General features: G+C 38.7%; 1 protein-coding gene across 16 annotated transcripts in view; it reads right to left on the bottom strand.

The window, feature by feature from the left end:
• anks1b (ankyrin repeat and sterile alpha motif domain containing 1B) overlaps positions 1 to 16,748 on the bottom strand; it is an 818,433-nt gene that overhangs the window by 417,436 nt on the left and 384,249 nt on the right. For all 16 annotated transcript variants that reach the window (XR_015761150.1, XR_015761151.1, XM_043713626.2 and 13 more), the window contains one exon: positions 8,278 to 8,379. Coding sequence is in view for 14 of the 16 variants with exons in the window: in XM_043713626.2 (XP_043569561.1) it covers positions 8,278 to 8,379 (102 nt within the window). In the remaining 2 variants the exon portion in view is untranslated. The remainder of the gene's footprint in view (positions 1 to 8,277; positions 8,380 to 16,748) is intronic.

Genomic DNA, 16,748 nt, shown 5'->3' with positions numbered 1-16,748 from the left:
GAATGAAACGCCACAGGTTTAAAGTGATTTGCAAACGTAGCAAATGTGATGAGAGAGAAAACAATTCTCACACAACACATGATTCAGGTCTAGAATGCACTGTGTGCAAGTGTGGTGGAGACACAATCAATTGAGACATTCAAGCAGGCATTAGATGATTTTCTCAATGAAAACAATGTGCAAAGATATGGGGGAAAAGGCAAGCAAATAACAGTCGCAATACTTGCTGGACAGCTGATGCAGATACATTGAACCAAATACCCTCCTTTTGCACTGTAACAGTTCTGTGATTGAAATGGAATTTCTGCAAAATTAGCATCTTCTTCAAACTCTGCTATTTGCAACTATTTCATCAAGTCCAGTACTGCCTTGTGTTGCTGATACTCTGTTTCTAGCCACCAGGAGGTGTGCAGAGCAGGTTAAGGTAGTTCACATGCTGACTTTATAAATGATGCACAAAATCATGACAATGCAATTAATCACGAGCATGTCCTGAAAAAGAGGTAATTAGTAGAACTCTTCACAGGAACCATCACAGTTTAATAAGTAATCTGCACAAATCTGTTTTATGCTAAGTCTTGCAGGATGAACATTCCTTTTAAATAGTCTAGAAATCAAGCTGCTAGATTTTTTAAATAATTAAACTTATCGGTTAATGTTAAGGCTAGACAATTACATGACATTCAATAATTCTATCCAAGTTCCTTGCAGTTCAAAAAAAGTATCAGATTCTTCCCATGATTTTTCCATGGACTTACAAAGAAGCGTAGGAAACAGTTTGCACAGTTGTATAAATGTATCATTCAGTGATTTATCATCATTCTCAACCCATCAAAAGGACACACTGATCATTCATCAAATTGCTGCATGTGGCTGTTGCTATGTTTATTTTTAATCATTCATAGGATAGGCATCACTGGCTGCAATAGCATCTACTGTTCATCATTTATTGCCGTTGAATGGAGTGACTTGTGGGAGCATTCAGTTAAAGCTTGCCACATATACCTGTATAAAAATAGTCCAAATGTTCAAAGTGACCTGTTTGAAATGTTGGTTAAATTGTTTCGAGGACCATATTATAAAATGTTTTCACATAAAATAAAATTCTCTATACTTATTAATCCCTGTAATTCAAGCAAAAATGTTCTTCCTACTTAATTCCTGATAGATCATATTCAAAAGTGACTACCTTTAGATTTTCAATGTGTGAGATTCAGTATGCAGAATTCTTTCAGGACCTACATATTAATCTGTTATGGAATCAGGCCTGGAGCAGTTGACAGTCTGCTAGAAACTGCTACCTGGAGTTGACCCTCTGTTCAGACAAATGTTTGGGCACATGGCACAGTGTACAATGTGCAGAATGTTTCGACAGCAACACAAGCACACCAGCGCAGCGAAGGCATTGTTGAACAAAAGGCACAGCGGGCAGAGAATAGCAGGGAGCTATTACAAATCCGTTATCGAATCCACAGGTTTAATTATCATCACAAACAAAAATAATAACATTTTACAATGCCACCCAATACTTCCAAGGGCATCATTTTAGTTTAATAAGGTTACACGTAAAAGGCTGCTTCTATGAAATTTTAGATTTGTTTCCATCAATCTTTTGGATCATGGATGGTGCAAATCAACCTTCGGCTTCTTCATAGTTTTTGTAAACGTTGATGTCGCTGCACAAGCCCAGCATTTATTGCCCATCCCTATATGTCCTTGAGAAGGCAGTAGTGAGAAACCTCTTGAATCGCTGCAGTTGCTGTTTTTAGGAAGGGAGTTCCAATCCTCTTGGAATTTGTAGCAGATTAGTATAACTGAATGACTTGTTAGAACATTTTAAAGCCCTCAAAGGGCTTCACAAAGCTGTTATCAGCTCTGCAGTTAAGATATCCAAACCATCCAAATTATTTATCAAAAATGCTGTTGCTAACATTGCAATTGCCAATCTGTTTGCATGAACATAGAGTGTGATGTCACTGGGTTAGTATTCTGCAAACCCTAAGCTAATTCTGTGGGAACACAGGATCAAATTCTATCACAGTTGCTGAAGAGCTTGTCTCAGTAATGGTGACTGTAAAGTGTAGTTGATTATCAATTGGTCAACATGTGACTCCAGATGATAATGTGGATGACTTTCTAATGCTCTCTAAAATGTTCTTAGAGACAAAAAGACTGCGGATGCTGCAATCCAAAGTAGACCGGCAAGAGGCTGGAAGAACGCAGCAAGCCAAGTGGCATCAGGAAGTGGTGAAGTCGCTTGCTGCGTTCTTCCAGCCTCCTGCCGGTCTACTTTGGATTGCAGCATCCGCAGTCTTTTTGTCTCTAAGAACATTTTAGAGAGCATTAGAAAGTCATCCACATTATCATCTGGAGTCACATGTTGACCAATTGATAATCAACTACACTTTACAGTCACCATTACTGAGACAAGCTCTTCAGCAACTGTGATAGAATTTGATCCTGTGTTCCCACAGAATTAGCTTAGGGTTTGCAGAATACTAACCCAGTGACATCACACTCTATGTTCATGCAAACAGATTGGCAATTGCAATGTTAGCAACAGCATTTTTGATAAATGCTGGTTTGGATATCTTAACTGCAGAGCTGATAACAGCTTTGTGAAGCCCTTGGAGGAAGAAAGGAATATATGCATCTCATGTTCTGGGCGGCTTCAATGTCTCTTAGTCACTGAATACTTATCTTCATTTAGATCACCTAAAACCACAAACTCGCAAATACAGTCCAAACTTTTTCACAATGAACAATGGAAATTTCCTTGACAAAGGAAACTCAGATGATGAGACAGTGTGAACTAGTCACGACAAAAGCCGAACTGCTCATCTTTAGCTTTTTTCATATATAAATAAGTTAGTTAAAATAGTGCACAGATGATGCATTTTATTAAAGTTTATTTAATTGCTAAGGTATGTACTTATGATGTCTTCACTGCATCATGACAAAGAGGAACTCTTTCCTCTGCGTTAGAATTACTTTGATTCCTTCAGTAGCACTAATTTATTTGAAGATGTGAACGTTTTCAAAACTGCACAAACTATAGCATAATATTACAAACCTGATGCAACCTTAAGGATGAACATTTCTAATGCACCAGCCAAAAAAATCACTCCATGGAGATAGCTGCCTTATAATAAAGGCACTTCTGTAAACAGAGGAATCTGTCAATGACTTTGAAATGGAACCTGAGTATACATCTTACAGAGGGAGAAAGTGAGGACTGCAGATGCTGGAGATCAGAGTCGAGAGTGTGGTGCTGGAAAAACACAGCAGGTCAGGCAGTATCTGAGGAGCAGGAGAATTGAAGTTTCCGAGCATCAGGATTCCTGATGAAGGGCTTATGCCCGAAACATCAATTCTTCTGCTCCTCGGATGCTACCTGACCTGCTGTGTTTTTCCAGCACCACAGTCTCAGCTCTATATGTCTTACAGAACCAGTTTCTTCTTCAAAACTTAACTCACAACCATTTTGACACGAGAAGTAACTTCAAGTCCCTTGCTGTGTATTGGTTCACCCATGGTATCTCAAACTTCGTAACCCATTTTGCAAAATGACTTCTGCCCATGGATCAACGCTTTGATTTTCAATGTACAGACAAATTCATGCCAGTAAGACCGTTAGACATAGCAGCAGCATTAGTCCATTCAGCCCATCGAGTCTGTTCCACTATTTGATCATGGCTGACATGTTTCTCAACCTTATTCTCCTGCCTTCTCCCCCATAGCCCTTGATCCACTGACTAATCAAGAACCTATCTCAGTTCAAAGTTTGAGAGAAGATTTGTAGCTCGGGTGCTCATTGTTGTGGTTCTGTTCGCCGAGCTGGGAATTTGTGTTGCAGATGTTTCGTCCCCTGTCTAAGTGACATCCTCAGTGCTTGGGAGCCTCCTGTGAAGCGCTTCTGTGGTGTTTCCCCTGGCATTTGTAGTGGTTTGAATCTGCCGCTTCTGGTTGTCAGTTCCAGCTGTCCGCTGTAGTGGTCGGTATATTGGGTCCAGGTCGATGTGCTTATTGATTGAATCTGTGGATGACTGCCATGCCTCTAGGAATTCCCTGGCTGTTCTCTGTTTGGCTTGTCCTATAATAGTAGTATTGTCCCAGTCGAATTCATGCTGCTTGTCATCTGCGTGTGTGGCTACTAAGGATAGCTGGTCATGCCGTTTCGTGGCTAGTTGGTGTTCATGAATGCGGATCGTTAGCTGTCTTTCTGTTTGTCCTATGTAGTGTTTTGTGCAGTCCTTGCATGGGATTTTGTACACTACATTGGTTTTGCACATGCAAAAACTGTGCTGACTCAGTCTTATTTTGCCATTCACTTCCAAGTGCTCCACAATGTCATCCTTAATGATGGTGTCTAAAATCTTACCAACAACTAAAGTCAGGCTAACGGCCTATAATTTCCTGTCTTCTTCCTCCCTTCCTTCTTAAACAGAAGTGTTACAAAAGCCATTTTCCAATCCTCTGAGACCTTCCCGGATTCTAATGAATTAGCAAATCTGTGGTAAATAGCTTTTATTATAGACAAGATTTTCTACTTTCTAAGTGATAAAAATTGGTAAATTGCAGGTCTACAAAAACCTGGAGGCAGGTACATAGATAATTGAAATATAACAAAAAGGGACGAGATTAATTTAGGATATCTGGTCGGCATAGAAAAGTTGGATCGAAGGTCCTGTTTTCCATGCTGCACAGCTCGATGACTCTAAATGGTTAAGTCATGTTTCAAAATGATACAAAAGCCCTATTCCAGCACCACAGTCTCAGAACCTCCCACAGTCCAAAGATGTGCAGGTCAGGTGAATTTGCCATGCTAAATTGCCCGTAGTGTTAGGTAAGGGGTAAATGTAGGGATATGGGTGGGTTGCGCTTCGGCGGGTCGGTGTGGACTTGTTGGGCCGAAGGGCCTGTTTCCACACTGTAAGTAATCTAAAAAAAAAAAAAAAAAAAAAAAAATCTAAAAAAAACACTGGCATCCTGAGAACAATTCTGGTCAGCAGACATTAGCCACATTACACTGAACCTGGATGAAGTACAGCACAAAATTTATTAGACTGTTAATAGGTAATTGGTCTTGGTATTTACCTTCAGATTAGCTATATCTGCATTCGCTTCTAACTGTTTTTATTGTTCTTGTGAACATTACTTCCATCAATAACTTTCTTAAGTCATGCATTGGAATTTTATTTGGTGTATTCCGTAATATGCATTGTTACTGACATCCCCTCTCTGCATACAAACAGAGGAAAGAGGAGCAGGAGCTAGAGTAGGTCATTTGATCCTTTGACACTGCTCCACCATTCAATGTGATTGTTGCTGATCACCTAACTCATTACCCTGCTCCCGCATTCTTCCCATACCACTTGATCCCTTTAGACCGAAGAACGTGATGTAACTCCTCGTTAAAAACATTCAACGTTCTGACCTCAACTGCTTTCTGTGGCAGAGAATTCTTCAGGTTCACCACTCTCTGGGTGAAGACATTTCTCCTCATCAATCATAAATGGCCTGGCCTATATCCTAAGACTGTGACTCCTGGGTCTGGACTCTCCAATCATTAGAAACATCCTTCAATAGTAGGGTTACTTTAAGTTAATTAAGCTGACTCAAAATAAAATCAACTTCTTACCAGTGTATAATGTCAAATAGCAATTAAATAATTAATTGCAATGATAATTAAACTAGATAAGAAAATGTTATTCCAGCCAACTGAAAAAAAAGGACTTGAATACTGCAGTTTCCTTGTCACAGATTTGAGACACACATGCTCAGTATGTAATAGGAGCCATATGTATTTTGGATAAATTAAAATTTATGTAATAAAATATTTATTGAAAGTAATCTTATCGAGATATATTTCTTGATTTTTCCCCCTTTTATTGGGAATGGGATATTAAATTGTCAACATGATATAGCCTAATTAGATTTAAATGGAACAAAATGGAACTTTGTATTTTAATAAAGTGGAATAATTTTATAAAAATAATAGCTACATTCAAAGTACTTTGCAATAACCAATATGAACATATTGTGATGTCACAAACCATATAATCTTACATTTTGTTCCTCAGTGGCAAATTAAAGGTGAAATATTGCATATACTTCACTATTTTGCTAACTAAAGTTAGATATCTTTTAAAATTTACATCTTACTGTTTCACATTTCTTTCATACTGTCTAAAAGAAAAAGTTGTACAACAGTGCACATCTAATTTGATCGCCTGGAAGACGTAAGCCTGCAACATCGTATTGCTCACACAACTAATTTAGAAATTTGAAGCTCATTCGGTGGGCAGATGTCAAACCTTATCATATTTCTTTGGTGATATATGGCGAGCTCCGCAAACAGGCATGTCGAAAATGGCAGCTGCTGCAGGTTTAAGCTTGACCTTCACACTGAGTGCCGATATTTTGTTGTTGACATTTTTATTTTGTAAACTATTAATTGCCAGCAGCAGTAAAAGATGCCAAATTCAGTGACCCCAGTTATTGTTTCAGAGTCTAATGATCTATAGTGAGGTGTCCCATGCATTAAATAACCCTGTGTCAAACATCACAAATTGTTTCTACTACTTAGTTGAATTCATTATTTTTTGTGCTTTTGTGCTTAGTAGAATGACTGAATAACAAGAAAGAACAGTTCCTTCAGTGCAGTACTCACATATTAGCCTGATGAGCTTCTGCAAATTGGGTTCTAATTAACACTTAATTTTGTGCTGAGAATTATTTTAGCATGTTCTTGAACTTGGACAGCGTGAAGAGGAATCATGAAAGGGGAATTGTTTTTGATTCGTGTATATCTCCTTTGATATTGTAAATGGTTAGTCAGAGAAGATGTGCTTTCTCTTCTTGGTAGTCTGTGTTGGTGCTTTTTTCTCTGCCCCTTCTTGTACTTGTATCTTCACTCTCTTTTAAACTCTTTGTTTACTGCTCTATCATTTTATTTTTCTTTCCACTTTGGTGGAGGTGGATGGGGCATGGAGGGTGAATGGAGTCCCTACAAGTTGCAGGCTGCATTTGAAATGAGTGTTTGCAGGAAAAATGTACAGCCTAGATACTAACACATGAGCATTTACTGCATGCATCTGGCATTTGCTTCATGCTATTTCAACAGAAGAGTTATCCTGTTTAAAGTAGAGTCACACTTTGTTAAAGTAGAAAGACAGAAATTCCATCCAGCTAGGTTCAGTGTTTGTACACAATCCCCACTGCTTACACCAGTTGAGTTATTTCAGATAGCTCCTAAATCCAGCAAATATGGCTAAGTATTTGACAATACCAAACATGTCTATTAGAAAGGCACTAACTAAACTGTATTAAGTGAGTTGGATTCCTCAGACAGCTCAAACAGCTGTTTGGGGTCACTTTCCACCCATGCCCCTCCACTGCCATTTGTCCTGCAGTACTTGTTTTGATGACTATTGCCAAAGGAAAGTGTATTTGTCCATTCTTTTGCAAACTTGAAAGTCACAGACGAACTAGGCTCAACAAACAATTCTCCTTCTGTGAATAATTTCTCTGTTAAATGCTGTTCTTAAAGGCATTCATAAACACAGTGGCGGTCATTAAATTACACAGAAAGTGACAGGTGACTTTCAAGGCAAAATTGTATATACATGTCATGGCACACTCTGTTGGGTCAAAGAGTTTGGCAATATGACAAATGCTCTCAGTATAAACGATGGGGATTGTGCAAGCATCCAAAGGTGCCATTTCAAAGTTATATTCCAAGTTGAGTCGATTCTAATATCATGATAATGTTCTAACTGTTCTTTACCATATTGTTCTCAGATGTTTAAAGGGGCAAGACTGGCCAAGTTGTCCAATTACCTCATCTTGAAATATATATTTATGATATCAGCCCTGGATTGAACTGGAATGCTGTGATGTTCTAAAACAATTCTTAGCTCATTATCATTCGTGCACTGTTTGCAAAAATGGAGGATGAGAACAGCGATGTGCCATTCCCTATTGAAGTTAGTTTTTCAGTACCACATTATCCATCACATTAAACGTACAGTGGGGCTGTTGGCAATTGCATTTTAAGAGGAGAATATCTCATTCTTACACTTAAAATAGATGGTTGACTAGTTTCTAGTGAAATTAAATTTGTTTTAGTTATATGTAACTATATTTTATGATATTGAATGCAGGGTTGAATTCTCAAACCAATATTTAAAGGTGACAACGTTCTTTTTACTGTAGGAGTGTGATGCCATGATCTCATCGTGATATAATTTCCTTTATGGTACAAGATCATGTTACCTTGTATGAGAGCAGTGATTTGCTGTGATTTCTGGGATGGGTGATCTTTCAGAATGTCTAACGCAGTCCATTCCTGGGTGTCCTTAATACTTGCATCAATTCCTGGAATAAACATTACACAGTTAGAATTATACAGAAATACAAGGATCAGAATCAAAAAATACATTTAGAGATAAATACATTTACAAACAGTTGCATGTTAACATGGCTGAGTTAAGGTACGCGCAAATAATTTTAATGGGTCAGATGTCTTTGTTATCTATGAGGTTTCTTAAGTCTGCTGCTGTGTACTGCTAATCTTCATTGTTACACATAATGCAGTTAGTAACTTCACAGCAGTACAAGTCTTTGAACAAATTATTGAAAACAATTTTATTTAGGCAATGCAAGAAGAGAATGGCCCAAATTTGAAGGCAACATTGAAGTGACCATGTGAGCCATTGACCTTAAAGACACTGCTCACAGAGATCTAGTAGGCTTTGGTGGTATGGATTTTAAAACTGTTGATACAGGGCATCTCTGGAATAAAACAACAGCCATTTTAACAGACAAACTAAACAATCTATTATCCTGAAGAATGCTTACAGACAGCAAGCCAGGTAATAACAAAGAACTTTTTGTCCTATGTTATTTATAATTTTATAGAAAGCAAAAAAAAAAGTGGGACATAAAAATGGGATTAAGGTAGGAATTGAAATAAAGCATACAAACATAAAAATATTTTTTATTATTTGAAATGTGGGATTTTCGTCATGGAGTGAAAAAAAGGACATTTCACCAATAAAACAATTCCAAGGCCAAGGAGGTGTTTCACCAGCAATTATTACTTATTCAGCAGTTAAACACTCAAGATAATCTCAATTTATAGGGCTTTAAACAACACATTCAGTTAAAGAATAGGGACTGCTGAGAGCAAATTCTGGAATCTGCCAGTGCTTTATGTCAGTCTCGCAGATTAATGACAATGAACACTGACAGTTTTGCTATCATTACAATTTTAAAATCTGGGACAATAAATTTCTCGCTGCATATTCAACATCAATAATTTAGTGGAATTAAATTAAGTAATGGCAACATTAAATAAAACCCAAGCTTTGTATCCTATACAGTACATAGATGTTACATTCTGCTCAAATTAACTCTGACAATTATATCAGGTAAAAAAACTTGACTATAAAAATAATTTTATTAGCATTTTATTAACACAAAATTACTTAGAAGATGGACTATTGCCAATGACAGTGTGAGCTCATTCATGAAATGCAAGCATTTGGAGAATGACTGAGAAGGAATGAGGGGCTGTGGAATTTTACTTGTCTAAGGACTCAGTGCTTTTAAGAAAAAAAGATGGAAGAACATTACCAGGATAAGGCAGAGGTGCAGAGTAATGAGAGTTGCACAAAGAGGGGTTTTCTCATTCTGTATTCTGTGGCCTACAATTCTAAGCACTCATTCACGAGGTAGCTGTTGAGTTTTCAGCTGAATAATACCTGACAACTGTTTTGTCTGAAAAAATTCTGGTGTTTGCAACATGACAAGACAATGTCACAGAGCCATCAGGAATGGGAAACTTGGTCTATGTTCAACTTCCTATTGACTCAATCATGGCTAGTTTAATAGCCCAATAGTTGAACCCATTGTGCTCCTGATTTTTGTTGCTGAAGTATGCACTATGTATGCATTCAGCCATTGAGAGAACTGAATCCTTGTGAAATAAATGGCATACATATTCATAAAGCCAAATTGCCACTGATTATACTTAAAAATCTTATGAGCATATCACAATAAGAATTTTGCAAAGTTCTATTTCCAGCACATCACAGAATCAGCCCTTTGGTGTCAGAGACCAATCTTCAAACCTCACTCACACCTTATCAAGCTACACAACAGAGTCCACACACCTAATCTTGGTCAATTGTTTATAGCAAGAATAAATGCAACAGTATTACAATTTATTTTGAAGACTTACCTAAGAGATCACATTCTGATCTTATGGTCGATGATAGCAGATTGTATGACAGATTGTCTTCTGAGAAGTTATTATTTCTACCGTTGCAAAGATCTTGGTTCTCTCCAGTGCATTATTGTTTCCCAAGTGTTATTGATTTTTTTTTAAGCTTGCAGCAATGCTTTCTCATTTAATCAGCGAGCATTCTTAGAAACCTCCTGATTAATTTACATTCTTAATTGAAAAATAGGAGACAATCCTGAGAGGATAATTGTTCAATTTATGAAAATAAATTGTACTTAGTTTATCAACCTCACTCTAAAACAAATTTTGCCCAAGAACATTGAATGAGGAAATTCCCTTTCTCATTTACAGCCTTAAATAAAAATAAGCTAGCCCGCAACCAGTAGGTCTGGAGTTAGCCTGAATTGGCTCCTGAGTGCATTATTATATGCTGCCCCAATTTCTAGTAATCGCTGCGCCTCCACATGAAGTTCACCCATTTTGTAAAGATCATCGACAGGTAACATGTCTTGCCAGCAACAACACATGGCTCGGTTCTGTGTGGTAACAGAATGTAAGACACCTTGATCACAAGCCAGCGCCGGCCCTTGGGAACACTGAAGGTGGGGGTGGGGGTGGGGAAGCCGTCTTGCCTGGAACGTAAGACAAAAGTAGGTTTGCCTCCTGATCTTCTCAAGGCAGTATATGATTTCCATGCAAGCGGCCCCATGTCTCCTCTGTGTAATCAAACCTAAAACCGGAAAAATGGCTTGACACAAAATCATATCAGATTTCTTTCAGATGTTCTTGCAGTGCAAGGTAGCAGTCCCCAAAACTGGCCTTGGCTGGGTCTTTCTTGTGCTAGTAAAAGAGTAAATATGTGACTAATGCCTCTGCAAAATGTGCTGTGTCTTGCTTTAAGAAAAATCCCATAAATCTACTCAGGTGCCATTTTTGAAGTCTACAGTTACAGTTTTGCTAAGAAAGAACGAGAAATTACTCAACTAGTTACAGCCCACTCAGGTTCATTTCAATCTTTAAATATAGAAGAGGGAAGAAAAGCTTTACATGTAATTTTAACCTTGATTAACCCCAGGTTTTAGAGGTGAAATACTAACATGTGACATGATCTTCCAACTCCCCAAAGATTTGCCACGAACGTAGAGACAGGAATGTGATGGAATGCTTTCCATTTACATGGGTGGGTGCAGCTCCAACAACATTCAAGAAGCTTGACTCTATCCAGGCCTACTTGATCAGCACCCCATCCACCAACGCACAATGCAAATATACAAATCATACTGGGGAAGCTCACCATGGTTACTTGGAAAGTGCCTTCCAAACTCAGAACCACCAGCAAGAAGGGCAAAACATCAGATGCAGATCACCACCTGTAACCTCTCCTCTATAATCCTGTTCCTTCACTGTCATGAGCTTGCAACCCTGGAACAGGCTTCTAAACAGCATTGTGGCTGTACTCCCAGCTGATGAACTGTAGCAGTTCAACAAGTGGTTTAGCACCACCATCTCAAGCCAGTTTGGGTGGAAAACACAATGACACCAGTGAAGACAATATTGAAGAAATGTTTCCCTTTCTGGAGCAGCTTACAACGGAGGGACTTGGTTTACAAATTAGGAATCTCCTATGTAAGTTGGAGATGAAACGAACTTTTTCTTTTCTGCCTGAAGCAGGAAGGCTGGCCAACTGTATATATTTAATGCTGCGTTGAGTACGTTTTCAGGCAATGAAGGAGCCAGGGGTTGGTGAGGGATGAATGGAAAGTGGAATTAGGGCCACAATCAGACCAGCCATTGTATAATCCAATAGCAGAGCAGGCTTAAGGGGCCAAATGGCCCACTGTTGCTCCAAGTGTTTCTGTTTCCATGACTGCAAAACTAAACATAAAACTCTACACTTTGTTTCCAAGACCTAAATGGTGAATATATTTTAAGGTGTTACATTATGGCTTGAAAATAGGTGTTTTGCTTATTCAATGTTTCAGTTTCATGGGCTACAACTGTAACATTGCCCTGTGAGGAGGAAATTATTGAAGTAATATTATTAATTTCCTCATATCCACTATGATAAATTTTGACATACCTCTAGAAGATAATTATGGTATAAAGTAATGAGCTAAATTGAAATGATTTATCATCAACTTTATCTTACTTCTTTATCCAAGAACCATAAACTACTAGCAACCATCAACCAGTATTATACAGCATTTTGTTTGAGTGCTTTCTGACATGCAACACTTTATTATAAACTGGTTAATAGATTTTCTGAGGATGATATTAACTTTAGAATGCTATTGTGACCTATACCATAACTCAAACTGACATTAGCTATGGCTTAAGTTATGAGGAACTGCTAAGTCAAACATCCCTGAACAGCAAACTGCATTCCTTTCCTGACAAAGTGTTGTCAGCAACAGAATTCCAGCTTTTAAAATTTACTATGGACTCATTTTATGATATGTTTATATACTGGCTTTCCACTTCATTTTTTTTTAAGAGTACAAACTATTCCAAGAATTCTCAGCTCACTCCCTTGAGCCTTCCTCAGGCTTCATAAGCTTCAAACAAGAATCTCAGTTTCTGTCCCTCCATAGTGGATGTCATTTTCTGTTTAAAATCAATGTTATTTGTACATATGTCCATTTCCTTTATTGGTACATGAGTCACATGCAAAATTCTCTGAGGACTTAAAGGATTTTGTGAAAGATGGGGACTGATAGTGGGAAGAAGAGAAACTGTCAGCATCACTGTCATTGCTCGTGTATCTAGCTGTAACTTCAGAACGTCAGGCAAGTCTAGGTTAGCCCGGGATCCTGTTGCAGTCTGTGACTCAAGCTTGTGACATAGTTAAAGGGAGGTAGGGCTCAGCAAGGTTACGAAAGCTTCCAGAACAAGTAATAGGGCAGAGAGTATGTAAATGGTCAGGAATCTAACTTTAGGCACAGCAGATAAAGGGACAACAATGAAAAAGGGGGCAGGATTGAGGGTGTCTTCAATGGACACAGTATACAAAACAATGTAAATGAGCTTGTAGTGCAGATTGAAGTTGCTGGGTACAATATTGTGGGTATCAGAGACGTGGCTACAAGGGGTTCAAGGCTAGGAACTAAATATCCAAGGATATGTGTCCTATCCAAAGTACAAGAAGATGAACAGTAATGGTGTAGTTGCCTCGTTAGCAAAAAATGAAATGAAATCGATAGCAAGAAATGCTATAGAGTCAGAAGGTGTAGAGTTTGAAAGGGTAGAGTGGAACAACCACAAGTGAAAAACAATGCTGATGGGAATTGCGTGCAGATTCCTGAGCAATTGTCAGGATGTGAGGCAGCAAATAAATCATGAGATAGAAAAGGCATGTAAGAAAGGCATTATTACAATAATCATGGGGGACGTCAAAATACAGGTGGACTGGGAAAATCAGATTGGTCGCAAATCCCAAGCAAAGAAATTGATGGAATGTCGACAAGGTAGTTTTTTAAGCAGTTTGTGGTAGAGGCCACTAGGGAATAGGCAATTTTAGATCTGGTGACGTGTAATGGAACAGACTTGATTGTGGAGCTTAAGGTGAAGGAACCCTTAATTCATCTTGCAATTTGAGAGGGAGAGGTTTGAATCAGATGTAATGGCATCACAATTGAGCAAAACGATCTACAAAGGCATGAGGGAGGAGCTAGCCAGAGTTGACTGGAAGGAAAGTTTAGTTGGGAGAATGGTGGAGCAGCAATGGCAGGAGTTTCTGGGATAATTCAAGGAGAATCAGCAAAAATGCACCGTAAGGAAGAAGAAACATCCCAAAGGGAGGATGAGGCAATTATGGCTGACAAAGGAAGTCAGAAACAGCAGAAAAGCAAAAAAAAAAGCATACAATATGTTGAAGATAAATTTGAAGCCAAAGAATTGGGATTTAAAAACCATCAGAGGACAACTAAAAAAAGCAATAAAGGGGGAAACAAACACCTATGAAGATAAGCTAGCAAGTAATATAAAATAAGATTAGAAGAGATCTTTTTAGATATCTAAAAACTAAGAGATCAGCAAGAGTAGACACTGGACTGCCGGAAAATGAGGCTATAGATGTATTAATGGGAAAGAAAGAAATGAAGGAGGAGTTGAATTGGTACTTTGCATCAGTTTTCGCAGTGGAAGGCACCAACAGAATATCAGAACTTCAAGATCATCAGGAGGCAGAGGTGAGTGTAGTGGCAAACACTAAGGAGAAGGTGATGACGAAGCTAAAAAGGTTTGAAAGTGCATAAATCACCCTATCCAAATGGACTACACCCCAGAATTCTGAAAATGATAGCTGAGATTATAGAAACTTTGGTCTCAATCTTTCAGAGGACCTGACAATGGTTAATGTAACACCCTGTTTAAGAAAGGAGGGAGGAAGGAGACAAGAAACTATAGGCTGGTTATTTGGCTGTTGATAAGATTTTTAAGGGTCCATTATTAAGGGCGTGATTGTGTCATACTTGGAAGTGCACGGTAAAATAGGCCTGAGTCAGCATAGCTTCAAGGGGAGGCCAAGCCTGACAAACGTGTTTGAATTCTTTGAAGAAGTAATGAGCAAGTTAGACTAAGGAGAACCAGTGGTCATTATCTGTTTGGATTTCCCGAAGGCCTTTGACAAGGTGCCATACAGGAGGCTGCTAAATAAGATAAAAACCCATGGTGTTAGTGGCAAGGCTGATGGGCAGAAGGCAGAGAGTGGGGATAAAGGGTCTTTTTCAGCATGGCTGCTGATGACTAGTGGAGTTCCGCAGAGATCCATGTTGGGAACACAATCATTGACATAATATGTTAACAATCTGGACAAAGGAATTGAGGGCATGGTTGCTAGATTTTCAGCCTACACAGAGATCACTAGGGGGACAGGTAGTATTGAGGAAGCGGAGAGGCTGCAGAATGATTTGTACAGGCTAGGAAAGTAGGCAAAGAAGTGGCAGATGGAATACAATGGAAAACTCTGAGGTTATGCGTTTTGATAGGAAGAATATAGGTGTGCACTATTTTCTAAACAGGAAAGGATTCAGAAACTTGAAGCACAAAGTACTTGGCAGTCCTAGTTCAGGATTCGCTTAAGGTTCAGTTAACAGTTTGGATGGAAAAGGTTAGCATTCATTTCAAGAGCGCTAGAATACAAGAGCAGGGATTTACGGCTGACGCTGTATAAGAATGTATTTAGAATATTGAGAGCAGTTTTAGACCTCATACTGAAGGAAGATAGACTGGCCTTGTTTTACAAGGAGAATCCTGGAGATGAAGCGCTTATCATATGAAGAGTGGTTATGGACTCTGGGTCTGTACTCGATGGAGTTTCGTAGGATGGGAGGGGATCTGAATAAAACTTACAGAACACTGAGGGGCCTGGATAGAGTGGATATAGAGAAGATGTTTCCACTAGTAGGAGAAACCAGGACCCAAGGGCACAGCCTCGGAGTGAAGGAACGACCTTTTAGAACTGAGACACAAAGGAGTGTCTTTAGCCAGAAGGTGGTAAATCTGTGAAACTCATTGCCATAGAAGGCTGTGGAGGTCAGGTCATTAAGTGCTCTTAATTAATAAGGGGATCAAGGGAAGAAGATAGGAGTACAGGTTTAAGAAGCAAATCATGATTGAATGACAGAGTGGCCTTTATGACCCAAATGGCCTAATTCTGCTTCTTTATCACCTGATCTTATAGGATGTTCTGTGAATACTCCAAAACAGCAATCACAGGGGTGATAGAAAACCTCAACATTCCAGCTCCTACATCACAACCACGAGATGGGCTTGGGTCTTTATGAGTGAGGAGTTCAATAGAATTTGACAAACATCAAATAATTCTGCAACTGTATGACATGACACAATAATTAAAGAGGAGAATGTTAAGTCTTTGTATTCTTAAAACAAGATTTTTCAGAATGTTATAGATTCTACATAGAGTACTAGTCTTCAGGGCAAAGCAGCAAGTAATATAAAAAGTGACAGTAAGAGCTTTTTAAAAATATAAAAAGGGATCGAGGTGCCAAAGTGAACATAGGCCCCTTACAGAACGAGAGACCTGGAAGGTAACAACAGGGAATCAGGAAAGGGCTGAGGAGTTGAAGAACTACTTTGCATCAGACTTCACAGCAGAAGGCACTAACAGATGTTCAAAAATACTTAACCATCAAAGGGTTAAAGGAAGGGAGGCAAATAAACACAGTGACTATTACTAAAGAAAGAAAGAATGCTGGGAAATCTACTGGGGCTAAAGGCTGGTAAATCCCATAGACTTAGATACATTGTAACTGTGGATTTTAAAGCATGTAACTATAGAAATAATGGATGCACTGGTTGTTATCTTCCAATAATCCAATAAGGCAGTGTAATCAAGCAGAGGCTTCATGAAGGTGAAATCATGCCTGACAAACTTGTCAGAGTTCTTTGAGGAGGTAAAAAAACAGGATAAAGGGGAGCTAAATAGATTTTACATATTTGGATTTCAAAATGGCTTTCATTAACGTAGCAGACATAATGC

The sequence above is a fragment of the Chiloscyllium plagiosum genome, unplaced genomic scaffold (genome assembly GCF_037043375.1).
Source record: "Chiloscyllium plagiosum isolate Xiang-an unplaced genomic scaffold, Cpla_swu_hap1 HiC_scaffold_23, whole genome shotgun sequence".
NCBI classification, from domain to species: domain Eukaryota; kingdom Metazoa; phylum Chordata; class Chondrichthyes; order Orectolobiformes; family Hemiscylliidae; genus Chiloscyllium; species Chiloscyllium plagiosum.
The sequence above is the reverse complement of the archived record's forward strand: the minus strand, read 5'-3'. Positions and strand labels throughout refer to the sequence as shown.